At 44.0% G+C, this 22,784-nt stretch overlaps 1 protein-coding gene across 6 annotated transcripts in view; it reads right to left on the reverse strand.

The window, feature by feature from the left end:
• Nucleotides 1-22,784, reverse strand: part of SPECC1 (sperm antigen with calponin homology and coiled-coil domains 1) — a 256,135-nt gene that overhangs the window by 125,343 nt on the left and 108,008 nt on the right. The window contains exon 1 of one of the 6 annotated variants that reach the window (XM_036836783.1): nucleotides 10,851-11,027. The exons of the other annotated variants lie outside the window; for them this stretch is intronic. Coding sequence (XP_036692678.1) covers nucleotides 10,851-10,890 — 40 coding nt within the window. The 5' untranslated portion in view covers nucleotides 10,891-11,027. Of the gene's footprint in view, nucleotides 1-10,850; nucleotides 11,028-22,784 lie in introns of those variants that run through there. 6 annotated transcript variants of the gene reach the window in all.

Below are 22,784 nucleotides of genomic sequence, written 5' to 3' on the forward strand. Positions count from 1 at the left end.
CATGTAAATTCCACGTAACTCTGGCACACTGTAATGCACTCAGACTGAAGAGAGAGCAGAAGGGACCAAAATAAAACTACAAGCAGATAATTTTCATGATAGTTCTATGCCCATATGAGCCTATGAATAGGCTCTTTGTTTATCTGTTTATAAATCAGAAGAGAAGGTTAGACTGCTGATAACTTAACCTTCCAAGTTGTTTTGTTTTGTTTTGTTTTTTAATGTGGCTACTGGTGCCAGAGAGAAAAGCAGGACCATTTATTTAGAGGAAGGAGATGAATTCTTTGGCAGATGAAACAAAGGGGATTTTCAAGGGCTCTGAAGGTGGTTGGCACTGGTTTTTTCCTGGATATAGTTTCAGGTCAAAACTTATGACTTTACTTTCCAAGTTGATCATAACCCCTAATCTTAACACTCATCGTAATTAGGTTTAATTTGGAACAGGCAGCTGGAAGTGAGGGAGGATGAGGGGTAAAGGAGAAAAGACGAGAGAAACAGAGCAGGGGTTTTACAAAATGAGCAGGGGCAGAAGGACACTGGTAAGAGAATAATTGACGAATAGATCTGACTTATGACGGGGGACGGCCTCTGTGACAGGCAGGGAAGGAGACGATGGGGGCGATGTCCTGGCCAGCCCCCCAGGGAGTCCTCAGCTCAGGGTATCTGGCTTATCTCTGCAGTGGTCTGGAATGCAGAAAAACTCTTTCTGTGAAAGAAGCTCTTCTGAATTTCATAACATTAAATGATTTTTTTAATCTCAACTTTAAATATTTGGCCAACCGCATTAATTTTGAAATATCAAACCTACTTTCTCCTGAGAATTCAAACATTTCCTGGCGATACAAGGGACAGCTGCCATCAAGGTCTTCAAAAGGACACGCGGGAGCCTTCGAAACTGTCCATGTTTTAATGCTGCTTCTATGATACTGCTACACAGTCTGGTCTCCGCTGACTGGAGCCGTAACAACACTTAAAGAAAGTAAAACAGGATTCAACAGACTAGAAACCTCATCCCTAAAGCACATTCGGGCAGCACACTCCCCAGGTGAAATCCCAGTCTCCTCCATCCCCAAACAAAGTCGCAGAACGTTAAAGGCAGCAGAGAACCCTGCACGCACACCCTTTTTCACATACAAGGCAACAAGGGACCAAGAAAAGCTTTAACTGGTAATTCACCTTTCCTGTTAAAAAACTTTTTTCTCCAAGAGGAGGATTTAAGAAAAACCTGATTGAAAATGTCATTACAAGGTGAAAAATTTCAAATCCATCACATTATTCTGCCTACAAAGAAAAATCATAATCTCAAGAGCGATGCCCGAGAGGCATTTTACAAAACTCAGCAACTGTTTCTGAGCTTAAAACCTGTACTATGTGAAGGACAATTCCTCCGTGTAACAGGGGACATCCATCTCGCGACCACGGGCACCCAGCTCAGAGAGGAGAGCTCGCGGTTCATCACGGAGGGCCGCACCACCCGTTTCTCCCCAGGCTCACGCCATGAATGCGACCTTTTAATAAACCCTTGTTTCTGGCTATCACTAACTTAAAGAAAGCTACTGTCCTACACACATCTACATACACACATGGACGCACGTAGACGCATGTTCGCACATATAGGCACATATACGTGCATTTCCAAGCTGGTTACCTTACTGTATTCTCACTAGTTCTAATCGCTTTTCAGTTGACCTTCTTGGCTATTATAACAGAAGAATTACAGTCTCTATAAATAATGCTAATTTTGTCTCATTTTTAATAAACCTTAAAAAAAAAATCTTACTGCCTTGGCTAGTCTATCTGAAAACAACGTCCTCTATGGGCACCACTGTTTTTTTCCTGACCTTTGAAGGAATGTTTTTAGTTTCCTGTTAAGCATGGTGTGTGTGGCTTTCAGACCATTTTATTTATTATCTTAAGAAAGAATCCATTCATTCCTATTAAATGTTTATGAGGTAGATGTTAAGTGTTATTAAATGCACTACTGACATACAGTAAGATGAATTTTTTTCCTCTTTAAATTTACTGATGTTGTAAATTCTATTTATATAATACCATTATTGTATTCTTGGAATGATCCTTTTTTTTTTTTTAACCACTGGGTGTAATATTTGAAAAAGGCATCGCTGGAGTAAATTTGGCTTATATTTCAGCCGGGATGTGCACTCCATACTGTCCTCTGGGTTTCTTTTTTCCTCTCTCTCTGAAAGCCTCTGGTATCAGGAGGAGCGTTGATAGTATTAGCACTGCTTCTGTCAAAATAAATTGAAATGCTCTCCATCTTTTATGTACTTTGGAGTATTTTTCAAGCTTCTGTTATTTGAGTATCACCTTTGCATTTTTGGCTGTATTTGCATTTACCTGTCCTATTATATATTTAATATTTTCCTGCATAAACTTAATATCGACTCACTTTTTTTTAAACCTAACCTTGTCCTAAGCAACACAGATTCGATGAACTAGTTACAATTTTTCTAACACATTTTAATTTAATTATCAAAATAAGAACTAGTCATCAGTATATACCTTAAACCATTATCTACACCTTCTGTAATATAATAATCTTTGGGAAACGATACATTAGACGTCTTTAAATAGCACAGAAATTCTATTTTTCTGATCTTTGAAAAACTCTGCCTGTAACACCATCTGGGTTCAGGATTCTTTTTGGAGCTTTTTTTCTTAAGTCACTTTGTGATGTCTTCCAAGATTATTTTTCTGCCCAAGTATCTCATTACTTCATGAATTGATTTTGGTAATTTCATTTTCCTAGAAAATTTCAATTTCATCAAAAATTTCTATTTTTTCCTCTTTTTAAAAATCTCCACATCTCTGATTACATACATTCTTACATTACTAATTTGGGGTATTTGTGGGGTTTTTTTTCTACGTTTAACTACAGCTTTATCTACTTCATTGTTTTAACAAAGGACCTACTCTTAGATTTTTCAATTCTAGAGTTTTTTTTTTCTTTTTTGTTAATTCATATATTCATTTAACAAATATTTACTAAGTGCCAACCATGTGCCAGGCCACCTGCCAGGTGCTGAGGGTAGGAGAAGGGGGAACAGACGCTGTCATAATTTACTTTATTAATTTCTGCCCCTTTAAAAAAACTCCCTCCTGTTTTCCCAGATATCTTTTGTTGTTTATTTTCTAATTTTCTGCACTTCATTTATGATAACAAAAGCTTTCAGAGAAATGAATCTGCTTGCTATTTGTAACTTTATGAAGTATTTCATAACTATTTTTCTAAATGATGTGAATTACAGTTTTCAGTTCCTATTTGCGTCAATTTCCAAACAGTTTTTTCTTTTTTTTTTTTTTTTTAGGTATAATTGACAAACAACATTATATTAGTTTCAGGTATACAACATAATGACTGGATATTTGTACACACTGTGAAATGACCACCACAGTAAGTCTGGTTACCATCGGTCACCAACACTTACAAAATGATTTACCCTCCCAGCAACTTTCAAATGTGCAATACATTATAATGAACTATAGTCACACCATGCTGTACCCAGATGGATTAAGTTTTTCAATTTTCAATTTTTATTCCTACAGTTTTATTGCCTTACAATCACACAGTGACCAGTAAAATTTCCCTTAAGAGATGGTAATAAGGTTTTCTTTCTGGTCTAGAACAGATCAGTGTTTTAACCATTCCATGAACAATCTAGAAAAACTGTAAGACACAGGTTGAAGTCTCTCATTTCACATGTGAGTTTTTTTAGGCATTTCTAATAGCTTTTGCTTTAATCACTTCCACGGTTTTCCTAGTTAGTATACTGCATTTTGTAACTGCTACTTTTTCTCCTTGAATTGTACTTTTATCAATAAAGAAGGTCCTGTCTGATTTAAGGTACTCTGTGGTGTGTGTCTTTAACTGATACTACAGTCAGCTGTAAGCCAGGCAGAGGCATGAGCAATAGCCACAATTAAATCACATTTTGCTTTACTATCAAGAAAGACACCGCCTTAAGGGACAGAAAGTGTTAAGAAAAGCAGGCAGAGTTGTATCAAGTCAAAGGTCTTCTGAGTCAGATGGGAAAACGTTTACATATTTTAAGTCCCAAAGACATGCAAACCCTAATCAAGTGATACGGCCAGCTGTTTGAATGGAGGTCTCAGACTCCTGTCAGGAGCTACAGGAATTAAGTAAAATATAATTTGAATCTAAGGTACATGGGCATTATGACCACTTCCTTCTTCAAGTTTTGAAGTTAGTGTCACAGAGAGATTACAAGGATTTTGAACCTAGAATTCTCTACCCTATCAGTAAGGTTGAAGGCATAAGAGAGATATCCTCAGATAAAGGTTGAGACAGTGCATCACACGTGGATTATCTTTGCATGGGCGCAAACCCAACTGCTCAAGAATGTGCCCCAACCACAGCAAAAGGTGCTCTAGCTGGTATGGGTAAGAATCCCGTCCCTGTTCCTGCCAGAAATCTCTGTTGGTTAAAAAACCTCAGCAAACTAAGAAGGCAACCCCAAAATTATATGGGATGAAATCCCAATACCATTTATTATTTGGAATAAAACACTTAAGTAAACATATTTTAATTTGAGAGGTTAGAATCAAGGAGAGAAATATTCAAAATAATTAAACAAGTAGTAATAGTACTATGTATTAAGAAATACCTGCATTTTGGAATTACGTGTTTTAATGTTTAGGAGAACTGGACCTACCAAGAGTTACCGATCAGCCTCAAGATTCTAATTTAAAATGTGTAATTGAAAGTGTGCATCTATATACACACACATATAAAGAGAGAATGTGTGAGTGTTTGGGGACGTATAAGAGGACTTAAGAAACACTATATTTTTAAGAATAATTATTAAATGTATAAGACTTCTAAAAACTGGACTTGTTTGTCAGTCAGACTTTAACAGGTACCTAAATATATTAAATAAACACAATTTAAAATATTTAAAATTTATTAACCAAGTTTGAAAACTTGGTTAATAAATACTAATCAAATAGTGATTAATAAATCACCCTTAAATAGTGATTATTAAATTTTACTTGAGTTATAAATAGAATAACAAGATGCTGAATTGAAAGCTTTCTTTAGAATTCGTTTCTTATTATTTACAACTTTAACTGACTTAATTTTAAGAATCAAACTAACATCGGAATATGCTTTTCTGCAGCATATATATTTTGTTTTTTGTTTTAATCTAGAGGAGGAGGCTCTTTTTTTAAGTGAGTTTAACCCATTCACATTTATTATAGTAACAAATATATCTGATATTCTCACCTTTTTTTTTTTTTATTATGCGTTATCATTGATCTTTGCTATATACATCTTTTTAATCCTAAAAGGCTGCATTTTCCAAAGTATGTCTCTCAGGACACTAGTTCCACTCTGAAATTCTTCTATGGAACAAAATACATCTGAGAAAAATGCATGCTATAGTCTCTTCTTTGTGACTATTGTAAAAACTCTGATGAATCCTTGAAATCTAAAACTAAGGACAAGAGAAGCCACTAACTCATTTGCTCAAGCCCTCCTACCAACTCCACTCCCCTCCTCCCTTAACTCAAAACCCCAAACTGCTAATGAATAAGATAAAACAGAGCACACACACAAAAAAATTGGAAATAGAAAACAGAGTTGATGAAATTTTAGAAGTCAATAGGAAAACTGGAAGAAAAAGGTGAACATAGAGATGATACAATATATAAAAGTTCAGCAACAGAGAGAATCACAGGAAATATTCCAGCCAAAGCAAAGGGAATGCAGGAAAAGAGAAAAAGGATTCAAGAAGCAGTGGGTTCACCCGAAGAGTGAGACAAGACCAGAAGGCAACCAAGTCCAAACGGAAACATTAAGTCAGAAGGCCTAGAATAGTAACAACTAAAGCTTACCGGGCACTTTCTGTGATGTGTGAGCCTATTCTAACCCATCATGTGTTTCAACCTATTCATGACCACAACAACCCTATGAGGTAGGTTGTTCTACTATCCCCTTTTCTAGAGCTTAACTCACTTGCCCCAAGTCTCAGAGCTACTAAGTGACAAAACTGGGATTTGAACACGGAGTCTGGCTCCAGAGCCCAAACTCTCAACCACCAAGCCTTGTGTCTCTAAGAAGAAAATGAACTCTCTGCAACAATCTATAAAATCAAGAAGGTGGATAAGAGGGTAAAACCATGTTAAGATAATTTTCAAAGTATCAATAAATAACTACACTACTTTCCAATCTCCTTACTCGTTCTATTTTTCTTTGAAGTAATATTGTCTGTCACAGATTATAAGTTAAATGACCTAAGATTGCACTTCCTTCTCTTCTACATCTAAATGCACTACCTGATTTTCCAGCACATAATATACATGGGATCCTAATATTTTAAATGCTGATTGGTTTTCAATTTTTAGAATCAACCTACAAACACGCACAGAAGATTTAATGATACTGATTAGGAAACAGAATGTTGTAGCCATGTAAAAATAAAGGTTGAGAGTAGGCCAGGATAGGGTATGGAGGATGTAGGGGAAAAGGCAGAAGAAATTTAAAGACAGCATATCCTCCTTTACCTAGCCAAGGACACTGTTTAAAGTTGGTTACCGTCAAGAAATACAAGTGGTAAATAATAAAAGATCTCCTTAGTATTTTTGTTTTTTGAATGAAAATTTCATATAGTAAAGTTAAAAGAATTTTACAGTGAACAACTAAACACCAACAACTGTATTCCACCATTAACACTTTACTAACAATAGATTTAGAAAATTTCAGTATGACTTGCACGACTTGGGGGAGGAGAGGAAGACAGCAGTAAAAATGTGCTGAATTCCTCACCTTTCACAGTGACGGTTAGTAGACAGCCTTCAAAGCTAATAAGTCAAGAAATAGCATAGGTATAGCATAGTATGTAGAATTACAGAGATAACCACCATTTCTTTGAAATGCATCAAAAAATAAGAGGGACTGACGGATGGATAGCAGGATGAATAGAAGGATAAAGCAAATGTAACAAAATGTTAATTGTAGACTCTATGTGGTGGGTCTATGGCTGTTAACTATATATATCTTTCCATTTTTCTGACTAAAATTTCGTAAGAAAATATTGACACAGATGTGGTTGAGAATGAGCTGTCTTCCAGGCTCGAGCCTGGCCGGTGGAATGCGGGTGGGGATGACGGGTACCCCGTCCAGGCCTGGCCCCGCCAGCCCCCGCAGGACCCTCATGCCCTCTTCCCTCTCCTGACCGCCACCAGAGCCAGCACAACCGGGGAGCCAGACCCTGAAGACGACGTTCCCCAGCCTGAGCCTCTAAGAACCATACAACTCCCTGGACGGCCCCCACCTCCCCTTAGACTGGGGCGTGAGCGAGAAATCAACTTTTACTGTCTTAAGGGGCTATTTTGGGATTCGTCTCTAACCACAGTTAGCATTAACCATAACCAGTACTGAGTGGAACCTGAGGGAGTATGGGTAGAAGCTTTTACTTTTGTTTCCTATCATCGGTAGCCACTGTTTAAACACATACATGCAAATTTAAAGCAAAGAGTAAGCAGATATCAGCTAGTTGTGAGACTGGGAAAAGCCTTCTAAGCTTCTAACCCTAAGTAGAAACTAACGCCTCCTTTAGCATACTGGGTACCTTTGTGTGAACATAAAATGGCAAAATGGCACCCCTTCCGATGGAGTGATACAACCCCACCTGGGCCCACTCATTTCTTTATTCCCAGGTGCCTTTGAACAGTGCACGACCTGCTCGACTATACACAGCAGCCCTCTCTGACTTGCAGGCACCAACAACCTGGTTGGAAACTGAAAGACTGTTAACTGAGACCTTTTAGGAAGTAAGAGGTGTGGTCAACACGTTCTGATTCCAGCTGCCCTCATCCGTGCAAACTTTCATGCCTTCTGCTTGATTCATTTCTCCTGTCCATACTGTAACACCACAGCAAAAGTGACTCATCTCAGAGGATCGCAGACCCCACAAAAGAGACTCTTGCTGTCACAGCAGCCAATTCCAAGGCTAGAAAAGCAGCAGCAGCTGAGAACTGCCTTCGGCCTCAGGCCTGCCCGCAGAGGGGGCTGGGGTGGGGTAGGGGTTGGAGATGGGGCTTTTACCTCATTTACCCTCTCATAGCCCCTCCCTGTCCGAGTAACCGAGGTCAGGGATCCGAGGGAGTCAGCCAGGAGGTGCGCCACTTGGATCTCCATTCGACAAAGACCCTGGCGTTCAGCTGCAAGGACTGGGGTTAGCTGACGCTCCAGCTGTCAGTGCCGCTGGGACTCAGCCTGGCTCCTGGGCCTAAGGCACATTCCTCCCAGGCCGCCTCCAGCAAGAGGACCAAGGACTGGCCGTCACTGCCCGAGCGGGGGCTCCTCTCCTGGGCGGTCTGCTGGGGGCTCCGGGCAGCGGGCCAGGACTTGGTGGGACCTGCACGGTTCTCTGCCCACACCGGCTGCTCCCTCCTTTTCCTTTCCCAGGTGCTGCGTCTGCATCATGGTCCACAGGCTTTCCAGGCCCGGTCCCGCTTCCCACCCCTTCCCTCTCCCCTCTGATAACCCTCCTTCGTTCCTGATTCTGCTTAAGGGTCTGCGCCTCAGAGGACAAAACTGACAGGACAGAAGACGGGTGTGAAAATCATACTCGGGCGTTTGTTGCTCTGCCTCGTCTGCCTGTTTCCACCGCCCGCCCTTGGGCCCTGCTCCGATGAGCCGCCAGAGCACTGGCTCTGGTGCTAGCCCGATGCACCACACCTGCCAGTGGGAGGCCCCACCGCTTCCCTGCGAGCGAGGTGGTAGAGGGGATTGAGGGTTCGTTAATCTTTAACGAAACTCTCATTTCCGGGATCTCATTGGCGCATTCTATAGCATTTCATCTCAGCATGGAGATCACCTAAAGTTATACACACACTTTCAGCCAACAATAGTCTAGCATTATAATCTTTACTAAGACTTTCTAATTGGGTATCTTTACTCGCGGCAAATCAGCCTGAGTTCCCATTCTGAAATTACTTGCACTCTGAAAAATGCAATAAAATAACTCACTGGCATAAAGTGTCCTTCTCATCTCCTATCCATCAGAGCGCTTTAAAAAGCAAGGTCGGACTTCCCGGGTGGCGCAGTGGTTAAGAGTCCACCTGCCAGTGCAAGGGACGTGGGTCCGAGCCCTGGTCCGGGAAGATCCCACATGCTGCACAGCAACTAAGCCCGTGCGCCATACCTACTGAGCCTGCGCTCTAGAGCCCACAAGCCACAACTACTGAGCCTGTGTGGGGCAACTACTGAGCCTGTGTGGGGCAACTACTGAAGCCCGCGAGCCTAGAGCCCGTGCTCCACAAGAGAAGCCACCGCAGTGACAAGCTCGCGCACCGCAACGAAGAGTAGCCCCCGCTCGCCACAACCAGAGAAAGCCCGCGTGCAGTAACGAAGACCCAACGCAGCCAAAAATAAAATAAATAAATAAATAAATAAATAAATTTATTTAAAAAATAAAATAAAATACAAATTAAAAAGGTCACTTAGAAATCAGAACACAAGCACCCGAATAACTCTTAAAAACTCTAACAAAGGGCACAGTCTCTTCACAGTTTTGACACTAAAGAAATAATACACAGAGCCAAGTGTGTACTACTGAGAGGTGTTTTTAAAATGTTACATATCCTTCACCTAATAGCTTATCACAGGGTTGTTTATGACATAGGCAAATCTGCATTAATTTGCAAATGTTGGCTATTTTGCCCAAAGAAGTTTGGATAAGCGCTGTGTAGTTTAGAAAGTCACCACTACGTAATCAATGCAGTAACCCCATCTCCAGAGTTTTTCTTCGCGGTCTGTCTCCCTGTGTGGCAAAGTTTTCCACCCTGGTTGTCATATCAGTCCAATGTCCCACAGCTGCCAGCGAGGCACCCACCACCACCCAGCCTCAAGGATGCGGCCTGGCCCTGCCTGGCCTCCCTGCCAAGGTGAGTGAAGAGCAGTGACCCGAGGCTAAGAGACCCAGGTCTTAATTAACGGCCCTGCCTCCAATTCGAGGGCTAAGTCACCTGGACAAGTCGCTGCACCTCTCAGAGCTTCCATTTCCTCATTCAAATTCAAATTTAAAAACCACTCGCTGGAAAAAGTGTTTCGAGTTCTGACTCTGTCCCACAAACACAGACCCGTCACCTGCCAGCCCAGGACTCCAGTCCCAGCTGGACCATCTCTCCCCAACCGGCCAAGATGCACTTTTGGGGGCTAAAGGAAATCCCGTTTGCGTGTGTGGCAGTTCAGAAATGTTCTGTCTTGTTTGTAAACGCGACCCCGCGGTCAGCAGCATCTAACTCTGCGCAGGAGGTCAGGATGACCAACAGGAGATGAAAACCAGAGGCCAGCTGCCTTCCACCCAGCTCGCCCAATCTCTGAGCAAATAAAAATTTGATAAGCTGGAGAAGCGCCGGTATCCCAGAATAAGCACTGGCTATTTTGAGTAAGAAACAGTCACAATCCAGCCCCGGGTCTGAGGATGAGTTAACAGACCTGCTGATGGGCCGCCACCTTCCACAGGACTCTGCAAAGTGTGTGACACGCACACGGACAGTGCCCACAAAGTCCGCACGAACTGCCCACGCGGCCACGGGGACGACCCCGGCCCCTCGGCCGCCCCCGCCCCGCCCCCCCCGCGGGCCCGGGCGCCAGGTGAGCCGGCGGCGTTTCCCCGTCGCGGCGCGGGCACAGGTGAGTTCACCACCCCCGGCGCGCATTCCAGAGGCGGGACTCACGCCCGGGAACTTCGCCGTCCGCGCCCCTCGGCGCCCGCGGGCAGCGCGGCCCCGGCCCAGGGCGGTGGGGGAAGGGCGCCCGGCCGAGAGGGGGTGCCGCGACCCCCGCCCGCCGCACCGACCTGCTTCGGGATCCTCGGGTCGCCCCGCGTGGTTGCCCATGCTCTGCTGCCTCGGGCAGCGGCCGACCGGCCGCCTCGGACGGCGTGTCCACCGCGCGGCAGCTCGCGCCGGCTCCGGCTGGCGAGGCGGCTACGTCCGGCGGGTCCGCTCCAGTCAAAGAAAGGGCCGGCGCCTCCAGTCCCCGCGACCGCCGGCCGCTCCGCGCCCGCTCATCTGCATACCGCCCGCCCACCTTATCTACATACCGCCCCCCACGCAGGCCGTCCACCTCGACTCGGGCTGCCCACCCTACAGGCCCGCCCACCTCATTTACATACCGCCCGCCCACCTCATCTGCATATCGCTCTGGATCTTCCAAAGCTTCCCTCCCAGGCGGGGGAGGGACGCGCCCGCTGCCCGACTTCCGGCCTCTAGGGGCGGACGCTGAGAACTGCGGCTGGACCCTGCAGGCTGGAAAAACCCCACTGCGGGGACGCTGAGGCCAGGTGTCACGAGGAAGGAAGGCACAGTCCCGCGCGTGAGAAATCAGACCTTCGGGAAAAACCTGGGTTGCCATAGGACGGGCGCTTCGTAAGTATTTTTTGGGAATTAGTTCTTGGATGAATGAGTAGACGAATAAGCAAGTTTTGAGGCGGAGGCGGTGAAGACGACGCTTTAACAACATTCTCCACGATGCATACTGCCGCTAATAATAAATATGCATGCCAGTCACAAGGACAAACTTACCTTAGAAATGACTGCCTTATCGGGGACTTCCCTCGTGGCGCAGTGGTCAAGAAGCTGCCTGCCAATGCAGTGGACACGGGTTCGAGGCCTGGACCGGGAATATCCCACATGCTGCGGAGCAACTAAGCCTGTGCGCCACAACTACTGAACCTGTGCTCTAGAACCAGCGAGCCACAACTACTGAAGCCTGTGCACCTAGAGCCCGTGCTCCGCAACAACAGAAGCCATCGCAATGAGAAGCCGGTGCAGCGCATCGAAGAGTAGCCCCCGCTGGCCGCAACTAGAGAAAGCCTGAGTGCAGCAACGAAGACCCAACGCAGCCAAAAATAAATAAAGAAATAAATGACTGCCTTATGTGAAAACGCTTAGAACTCACTAAATCTTGCAGTGAAAAGTATGTAGTGGGGGAAAAAAAATTATGAGCAGGATGGCAGGTTCCATGTGATGCATCACTTCAACACTGGCCAGTTCTCAGCTCTCATTCAACATCTTAGGTCACCGCTGGTCACTCTCAGCAACAGTTTATTCCCTTGGTTTCAGGGACACCACACTCTCCTAGTTTTCTGCCACTTCCCCGGTCCTCCTCTCTGTCCCCTTCATTGGTTTCTCCTCATCTCCTCTAGACCCCCAGTGCCCTAATGCCCAGTCACCTCCATCCAACTTAACTCTTTGCCTTTAACTTGGCCATCACAGCCAAGCTGTGGCTTTTAGATCCCGCCTGTATATCTTCAGCCTGATGCTGCTCTCTGAACTCCAGACTCATCGATCCAACTACCTTCTTGACGCCTCCACTTTGCTGTCCTAACAGGCATCTTCAGTTTAATGGGAACAAAACCAAATTCTAGATTTTCTTCCATTGATGCCTCACGTAGTCTCCTCCATCTCCATAAACGGATGATATCAGGATAAATATGGTAAATGCCACCACCTCAGCACTTCTCACCGCTTCCACTGATACCACCTGGTCCAGCCCACAGTCACCTCCCACCAGGATCACTGCAGCCGCCTCCTAACCTTCTTCTCCCTTCTTCTGCTCCTGATCGTCACATAACAGAGTGATGCTTCTAAAACCCAGGTCAAATCATATCACACCCCCACTGACACGCTCTGATGGCTTTCTGTCTCACTCGGCGGAAAAGCCAAGCCCTAACAATGGCCTTCAAGGCCCTGAATTCCCTTCCCCTCCCTCCACCATTGGATTCGCCTCCCCCCTCACACCTGTCTTGCTATAGTAGCCTCCTCACTCTTCCCAGATAAGCCAAGTTACTCCCACCCAAGGGCCCTTGCACTTGCTGTTCCCTCTGCCCAGGACGCTTTTCCCCACGTTCCTACATTACACAGACCATATGGTTCACTCACTCTCACTTCCGAGGGGCTCTCACTTCTCATTCATTCGATTAAGAGGGGCTTCTCTTATCACATCATGTGAAATAGTCAATCAGACCCTCCACACATATACTTCCCTGGTTTGTGGACCTTTGTGACACTTTCCACCATTTAGTCGACTGTATGTTTACTTGTTAACTGGTTTATTGTCTCTCCAGTAGAGTGCAAACATCATGAGAACAGGGAATGAATGCATGAGTGAGTTTATAGGCTGTACTGTAAACACATCAGCTCTTACACGTTACTTCCTTTCAGTAGTAGCGCTGTGAGTTATTCTCCAACAAAACTAGTTTGTCAAAGACAAGAGTCATAGTTCTATAAACTACAAAACCTGGCACAACCCAGAGCACACAGAAGCGGATGTATGAAGGAAAATAAATTGCATAGGATGACTTCAGAGCAGAAATGCATATGAGATCAAGCTCAACCCCCCTTTTTAAAAGGTGAAGAATGGACTTCCCTGGTGGTGCAGTGGTTAAGAATCCACCTGCCAGTGCAGGGGACACGAGTTCGAGCCCTGGTCTGGGAAGATCCCACATGCCGCAGAACAACTAAGCCCGTGCACCACAACTACTGAGCCTGTGCTCTAGAGCCCGCGAGCCACAACTACTGAGCCTGTGAGCCACAACTACTGAAGCACGTGCCTAGAGCCCATGCTCTGCAACAAGAAGCCACCGCAATGAGAGGCCTGCGCACCGCAACGAAGAGTAGCCCCCACTTGCCGCAACTAGAGAAAGCCCGTGCGCAGCAACGAAGACCCAACACAGCCATAAATAAATAAATAAATAAATGGTGAAGAATAAGCCCAGAAAAGATGTTTGACTTCCCAAAATATGTATGGATCAATCGACAAAGGCTGAGTTTGTGAACACTGCCACAGTGACACCACTTCAGTTTACAGAACCGTTACATACTTATCTGGAGAGTTTTGAAACTGATGAGTCATCTTCTTAATCCCATAAACTGTTATGCAATTAACATGTATCTCATCATGAAAATTGGACAAGATACCAACCCGAGATACATCCTGTACAACTATGACTCTCTTTTACAGTCGAAAATATTTAAATCAAGTCCTGTGTGTATTTCATCTTCTTAACATTGTTCTAATCTTGCCTCTCTCTTACCTTTGCTGGCACTTGTTTAATTCAGGCTGTTAATTCACACAAGGATAAACGAGCACGAATTTCCAACTCACTCGATGCTTCCCGTGTTGCTGCTGCCCAAACCCCTCCCCCATTCCACCCATCAGGGAGGCAAATGCAACCTTATCACACCTCTGCTTAAAAGTTCCCCGCCGCTCCCTTCTACCTTTAGCATAAAGTCCCCAGTTCTTGGTGTATCATCTTGCACCCCGACACCCGTTACTCTACCCTCATCTTTCAAAAGTACACCCTCCCTTTATCTCCCAGCGACATGAAGCCAGTTGTGGTGCCCTGAACATGCCCTACTATCTCAGGTCCCTACGCTTTCATATCTGCTATATTCCCTCTGACTTGATACCCCCCCTGTAGCCTGGCTACCTGGCAAATGCCTATGCTTTCCTCTAAATTCTTGGTCAGGCATCACTTCCCCTGGGAGCCTGCCCATCCCAGCCAGAATCAAATACTCACTCACTCCCTTATGGTATTTCTGTCCCTTGTAAATGCTTGTGTTTTCCCACAGAACCACATTATTTAAACTATGCTTCTTTGTAAGACTGTGAACTCTCTGAGCGGCAGTGATGCTGTCTTAGTCATGTTTGCATCCACATCTTATAAAACTGAAGTAAATAACATATTTACCTACTCTGTAATACAACGCTAACTGAAACAAACAAAATAGTTCTGGGATGGTCACTTGAACTTCTGAAGGATTCTTTGCTCTCCAGAGACATCCTATGTTATTGAAATGAAAAGACTAAATATTATAAAGACATCAACTCTGCCCAAATAATTAATCTATAATTTTAACAAAATTCAAATTAATCATGAACTTGATGTATTTACTCCAAGATTCACCTGGAGGAATAAAGGCATCAGAAAGTCTAAGAAAATCTGGAAGAGGAAGAAAAAGAGGAGAGATTTGCCTTATTAGAGATGAACACATGCCATAAAATTACATCAGAAAACCAGAGTGGTTACAACAGAATGGAAATTCCCCAAAAAACAGATTTAAAAGAATTGAACAAGACTTCCCTGGTGCGCAGTGGTTAAGAATCAGCCTGCCAACACAGGAGACACGGGTTCGAGCCCTGGTCGGGAAGGATCCCACATGACGCGGAGCAACGAAGCCCGTGCGCCACAACTACTGAGCCTGCGCTCTAGAGCCCGTGAGCCACAACTACTGAGCCTGCGTGCCACAACTACTGAAGCCCTCGTGCCTACATCCGGTGCTCCGCAACAAGAGAAGCCACCGCCATGAGAAGCCCGCACACCGCAACGAAGAGTAGCCCCCGCTCACCGCAACTACAGAAAGCCGGCGCACAGCAACAAAGACACAACGCAGCCAAATAAATAAAATAAATATATAAATAAATAAATTTATAAAAATATTAAAGAATTGAACATAAAGTAGCACTTCAAATTAATTGACAGCCACATCTCCTTCTTTATGCCAAAAATAAGTTCAATTCAGTATAAATTTAAGTGTAAAATATGAACATATAAAAGTCCTAGAAATAAACATGGATGAATGTTTTATAATATTGAAGGGGAAAAAGTCTTTTTTTATTGTCCGACTTTTCACTGTGAACATTTTCAGATTCACAGAAAAGTGTGCCCAGAACACTACAATGAACACCTTCTATATCCATCACCTACATTTACCAATTGTAAACATTTTACCACATAAACATTTTACCACATTTGGCCTTTATCTCGACCCCTCTCCATTTTCCTTCTCATTGACTCATTTGAAAGTATGTTGCCAACCACATGACATCACAACACTTCACCGCCAAATACTCAGCAGGATCTCCTAAACTCTCCTACAACACCATGATCACACCTACAAAAAATAATATTTTTCAAAATATTACACAGTACACAGTTCATATTAAAATTTCCCCAATTGTCTCCAAAAAAAATTTTTCCCCAAAACATCATTATCCAATCAATGTTAAATACTGTTTAAGGAAGACACATCCTGAAATAACCTTCATCAATGATAGTTTTATTTATTTATTTATTTATTTATTTATTTATTTATTTGGCCACGCAGCTTGTGGGATCTTAGTTCCCCCACCAGGGATCGAACCCAGGCCCTCTGCAGTGAGAGCAGCGAGTCCTAACCACTGGACCACCAGTGACAGTGATAATCCATCAGTGACAGTTTTAGATGCTGATGGCGGTAACCTGATAAAACCATTTTAAAAGGAGGTAGAGAAATTTAACACACTCCTAGTAATTATTCCTGAGGGCATGACCTCACAATTTTAAGTATCAGCCATCACTGAAAACAAATCTTTTAAAGAGAACTTTGAAAGCAGGACAGCGAGAAGTCAAGTTGTGGCAATAATACGAACTGGGCAAACAAACGCTGACCGTCCAGTGTTATGGGAATAGGATAAAATTTCCAGTGGAATCAGAGTGTTTGTCTGGAGCCACAGGTGGAGGTACAGCTGACATGCTCCAGAACCAGAACCGGTGCTAAATAAACTCAAAAATGCTCTAAGGACGTCGAAGACGCCTATGATGCTTGTTTTAAAAGAGCAACAACAGGGGACTTCCCTGGTGGTCCAGTGATTAAGAATCTGCCTTCTGATGCAGGGGATGCAGGTTCGATCCCTGGTCAGGGAACTAAGATCCCACGTGCCGCGGGGCAGCCAAGCCCCTCACACCACAACTAAGACCCGACACAGCCAAATAAATAATAATAATTTTAAAAAAGAGCAACAATGGAATTTTAAATGATTATATTTATATAATGTGTGATTTCAAAGGTAAGGGTATACCTAAAGTTGATAAATTAAACATTAAAATTATGTGTTTTCTATTTCATCTCTATTTGAAATGGAAGACAATAAAAGGTTTTTAGGAAACTTCACTGAATAAAAGGACCCCCTAACATTCAGGCATATACAGTAAAATAGTATGTACATGGCACTATTTTTTAAATGCTCTATTATACTGGTCATATTAGTCTATGCAGAAATAAATTTGGACGTGTGTGTAGCAAGTTACTACAAATAGCCATATCTGAAAAATAGAGTCATAGAGGAATTGCTTTTTCTATAGCAAGTATCTCTAATACCTTAACAGTAAACATATCTTACTTTTAAGATCAGGACACACAAAAAGAAAAACAATGCGTATATCCTTAAGCCCAGCAATTCTTCTAGGAATTTGTTAAAAAATAATAATAATTACAAATACACATAAACATCTCGCTTCCAAGATAATAATTCTTAACATTTATTGAAAAGTAATCACCTGCCAGGCACTATTTTAAGTACTTTACATATTTTAATTGATTTAATTCCTTACAAAAATCCAACAAGATAAAACTATTTTTTTAACCCAAATTAACGATTAGGAAATGACAAAGAGGGTAAGTAACTTGCCTGAGTTACTCAGGTGTGAAGTGGCAGAGCCAAGATTTGAACCTGTGTCAGGGGTCCCCCGGGGCACCCGGTTTGCCGATTCACTAGGAGGACCTGCAGGGCGTGGAGTTGCGCTCCTGGCTTTGATTACCACAGTGAAAGGCTACGAGAAGGGGAAAGGGCGCGTGGGGCAAAGGCCAGAGCAACCAGATGCAGGCTTCCAAGAACCTTCTCCCAGGGGTGTCAGAGCGGGTGTGCTTCGTTCCTCCAGCAACAAGATGTGACAGCGCCGGTGTGTTGTTACGTAAGAAGAACGCTCGCTAGAGAAAACCCAGGGCCGAGGGTTTAACTGGGGGCTGGCCACACGGGCACCCTCTGCCTAGCACCCAACAGGAGTCCAGACACCCAGAAAGAAAGCAGGAGTTCAGCATGAACCACAGTGTTTGCACAGAGAGTTTAAGCACAGTGACCCCCTCATCCGTGGGGGGTGGAAACCATCCCAAAATCCAAGTTCCCAGAGGCCAGCCAAGCGCCAGCCCTTAAGGAGAGCCGCGCCAGGCCTGCGGGCCCACTTTGTTCTGCACGCGGTACTCACGCCATTTAACTCCAGAGTCTGTGCTCTTCACAACTGTCCATCGCTTCCCTTGTGTTTGTAACGGCAAAAAGCTGGGAAAAAACCTTCAGTGTTCAACACAGGGGCCTAGTTAGATAAATCATGACACAGCCATACAACGGTGTCCTATGCAGTCCCTAAACAATGTGTCAGACATGTTGTTATAAAGCAGAACGGTACATATACTAAGGACGTAATTCGTAATTTTTGTATATTTGTATACAGACATAAAACACCTGGATACAAACACACAGATAAGCCGTAAAGGGTTTGGAAAATTATACCTCAAGGCTCTGATTAAGAGTGGCTCTCTTTCAGTGGAGTGGGTAAGATTTTTATGACCTTTATGTTTGTTTTTTTTTTGCCTCTCCATATGTTTTTTATTTTGCTGTAGTGCACAGTGTACTGCTTTTTGCTTTTGTAATTAAAAAAAATTCACTTTGAAAAAAAATCACATATATTCTCTCAACAATGTTAGGTAAAATTGCTTATATTACCAAAAGGTTCTTCAGTTTCTAAGAAGATCCTTTAAATAATTATTACTCCAGTACATGTACAATTATTGAACATACGTAATACCGTTAAGGGCTGAGCTTAATCTGAAGGTGGTGCTAGAAGACAGGTTGAAATTTTTACTACACACCTACAAGTGCAGTTTTTTAATAACATGACCTCGAACTTTAATTTTAAACATTTATTATGAAAAACTTCAAACATATGCAAAAGTAGAAAGAAATATTATAATGATATTCTATGTACCTATCAACCCAATTATCAATTCATGGTCAATCTTGTTTCAAGTACCATCATCCACTTCTCCCCCATCCTCAATTATTTTGAAGCAATCCCAGATATCCTATTTCACTGGTAAATATTTCAGTTTGTGTTTCTAAAGATAAGGACTCCTTTTAGAAAAAAAAACCCCAACAATTCTATTATCCCAACTGAAAAAATTGACAGTAATTTCTTATCAAATAGCTAATCAGAGTTCAAATTTCCAGTTATACCAAGATTTTTTTAAAAATCATAATCCGTACCACAACACACCTATTAGAATGGTGAAAATCAAAAACACCAACACCAAATGCTGGCAAAGACGTGGAGCAACAGGAACTCTCATTCATTGCTCATGAGGATGCAAAATGGTACAGCCGCTTGGGAAAACAATTTGGCAGTTTCTTACAAAAGTAAACATATCCTCACCACATGACCCACCACACCCCTTGGTATTTATCCACATGCACTGGAAAGTTATGTCCACACAAAAGCTGGCACAGACATGTCTACAGCAGCTTTATTCATAATTGCCTAAACGTGGAAGCAACCAAATGGTGAATAGGTAAACGGATGAACAAACTGTGGGGCGTCCATATTATTCAGCACTAAAAAGAAATGAGCCGGAGGCACCTTAAATGCAGATTTCGGAGTGAAAGAAGCCAGTCTGCAAAGGCCGCATCCTGTATGATTCCAACCATACGACACTCTGGAGAAGGCAAAACCACGGAGACAGTGAAACAATCAGTGGTTGCCGGGGTTTGGAGGAAGAAAGGTGGGGGGAAGACTAGGTGGATCACAGGGTAGTTTTAAGGCAGTGAATCTATTCCGGGTGACACTCCAGTGATGGATACATGTCATTATACATTTGTCCAAAGCCACAGAATGTATAACCAACCCAAAGGGTGAACTCCAATATAAACTGTGGGGTCTAGTTAATAATAACGTATCTACAACATTGTAAATCAACTATACGTCAATCAAAAAAATGAAAAAAAAAACCGGATCTATATTGGCTTATCAGTTGTAACAAATGTACCTCACAGTGTAGGCTGTTAATAAAGGGGGAAACAGAGGGGGGTGCGGAGGGGGTATATGGGAACTTTCCATACTTTCCACTCATTTTTTTTATAAACCTGAAACCTCTTTAAAAAACAAAGGCTATTCCTTTAACAAAAATCATGATCCAAATAACTACCTCGGGCTTAAAGTAACACCATAAAACAGGGATAAGAGTCACCGGGGATCACCTGCCCATCAGCCATTCCCTTCTTCTTTGCTAATGAACTCCACGGAACGTGATGCTGATAGAAGGTCACACTGTTCTTAGCTCAGGAATGAATCTTAATGACACGGTCTAAGCCAACTGTGGTGATACCATTTTCCTTGCTAGTGACTGGGGGAGGTCTGGTGGGAGAGTCCGGGAACGCTTCCTTGCCCTTAAGGGGACACACTGGAAGAATGCCCTCTTCTTCCATGGGGCTTTGTCCTCCCTGCTTGCAGTCACCAGCACTACAGCGGCCGTCTCCACCACGACGGCGAGGGGAGGTGGCCAGGAGGGCAGACGAGAAAGACAGAGAGAACTGGTTCTCCCACGACATCACTGTGTCCCCAAGGTAAACCTCCTTTGAGTCAACTACCTCCTGTTCTGTTAATACAACATGGCACGCTCCCTCAGCGCTGAAGTCCAGCTGAGTCAGATATGATCTGACCTGGTAGCTCTCCTTTTTCTCCACAAGGGACTCAGGTACAGAGAGACTCGCTATCTTGCCCAAGGACGTAGAGATAAAAAGGAAGGAGCCAGAGTTCAATTCAGGCCTGTTGCCTGCAAAGCACTTGTTCTTTCTTTCTCTACCTCTTTGCCTTCAGGAGAAGCTGGCCCCAGAATCTTCAAAGAGAAGCAACTCTTTCGGGATTCAGGAAAGCAAATAGTTTCTTGTAATAAGTAACTGTAAACTATGGGAGAAAATCTTGAAAACCCTTCCTGAATTAGAGAAAACACATTTTTTAAATCTCTAACAGGGCTTAACTTAAATATAAATAACATCGCTACAGGGTAAAGGAAGACAGATTGAGATAATGGTCATTAGCACTATAGACCCCTGTACAATAAAAATGCCCACTGTCTGTCCTTGTCTCAGCCACTGACTCATTAGGTGACTGCGTCCAGACCACCCCCTGAGCCTACAAGAGCCTTATTATCTACCCATCACCTTCCCTTGGAGCTTCGTATAAATAATAAAAACTCATCACTGGCCTTCAGATTCTGAAGTTCACGTTATATGTGAAAGACAAGCCTAGACCAAATAGCTACCTACGTACGGGTGTAACGTGAGTTTTTCCCTAAGCTTCCACGTCTAGGAGCACAAAGGGGGTCGTATTCCCCTCAATGATTTCTGGAAGTCCCAGGAGCATGGGGCTTAGGCTGCTTTATTCAATCAATAATATTCAGCACCTGTGTTGTACATGACACTCTCCAAGTTTTCCATCTTCTAAAGGAGGGGGGAAACCTCAACTTTCCTAATATGTCAAAGGCCAATGAGGTTCGCACAAAGAGAACCAAGAGAAACTTAAACGCTGGGAGAAAGAGTCAAAGAGAGGGTAACAAACGAAGTCTAGTAACTGAATCAGAAGAAAAGTTCCTCAGGCAAACAGCACATATATTGGTCTGAAAAACACTCCAACGACAAAAAGGTGGCAGGAAACGTTGAGGGCGGATCTGTAGGGACAGAAAGCAGATTTGTGGTTGCCTGGAGCTGGCGTGAAACAGGAATTGACTGGAATCGACACAAGGCATCTTTTCGGTGTGACAGAAATGTTCTAAAGCTCCGTCGTGGTGGATGGTTGTAACTTGGTAAACTGACTAAAACTCTTTGGCTTGCACATCTTACATGGGTGAATTTAGTGATATGTAAATTACACTTCGATAAAGCTGGGTTTTTTTTAATAAGTAAAGGGAGATAAACGGATGAGCCTTCAAGATCTATGAATTATTTCTGAACTAAAAAGAGCCCCGTCATTACTCCAAATCAATTAGCAAGACTGAAGCCTGGGGGTGCCTCAGTGCCAGGAATAAAGGCTAGAAAGATACTGGCTTTGAAGAAGATGAGATAAAGGGGAGAGAGAGGCCTCAGCCGCGCTTGGGACGGGCTTGCTTCCTGAGTGCGCTGCCAGCAGGTCCAGCGCACAGTCCAGTGGAAGCGGCAGAGAAGGAAGAGGCAGGAAAGGGGAGCGCTACAGGGCAGGACGCGGGGAGGTCTGAGCAGAAAGACAAACGCAGCGTATCTTTAGAAGGGGAAAAGCTCATCCTGTTGTGGGGTCGAGAAAGTCTTCACGGAGGAGGTGATGCTTACGAGTCGGTCCTGCCTCTTGCGGTGAACAGCACTGCTGTCAGGGTCCAGAGCGGCAGGAGGGGCCAGCAGGACAGGTGCCGGGCATGGATGTGCGTCCTGGAGGAGCAGTGCCGGGTCTGTGCTCACCAGGGCGAACAAAGGCTGGATTGTTGGAAAGTCTTGAGTGTATTTGGAGAACCAGCCCCCCTGTGGCCCAGGACTGGAGCTTAAGGCACGCACAGGGTTGGGCCGAGGCTGCCGCGGGATCGCGCTGGATCCAGGCAGGAGCTTTGCCCCTGGTCTCCCGCGGGAGAGCCCGAGGTGTCTGAGCAGAGGCCTGGGCCATCCAAAGCTGTGGTTCAGGATGATGGCCCTGCTGATGCAAAGCCTGCTGGTCATCCACCCTCTTCCTAGCATTTCACACATGACCAGCTCACCAAGATAACCAAGGTGCCCATCTGAACAGGACACTCTGACCAATGTCCCGGGCAGGACGAGCACAGGGGGTTGGGGGGCCCCACCTGGAACAGCTGTGCTCTTCGGCCCCCTCCACATGGGCTGTCTGCCTACTGAGAGTAGG

This window comes from Balaenoptera musculus, chromosome 20, assembly GCF_009873245.2.
Source record: "Balaenoptera musculus isolate JJ_BM4_2016_0621 chromosome 20, mBalMus1.pri.v3, whole genome shotgun sequence".
Classification (NCBI taxonomy): Eukaryota; Metazoa; Chordata; class Mammalia; order Artiodactyla; family Balaenopteridae; genus Balaenoptera; species Balaenoptera musculus.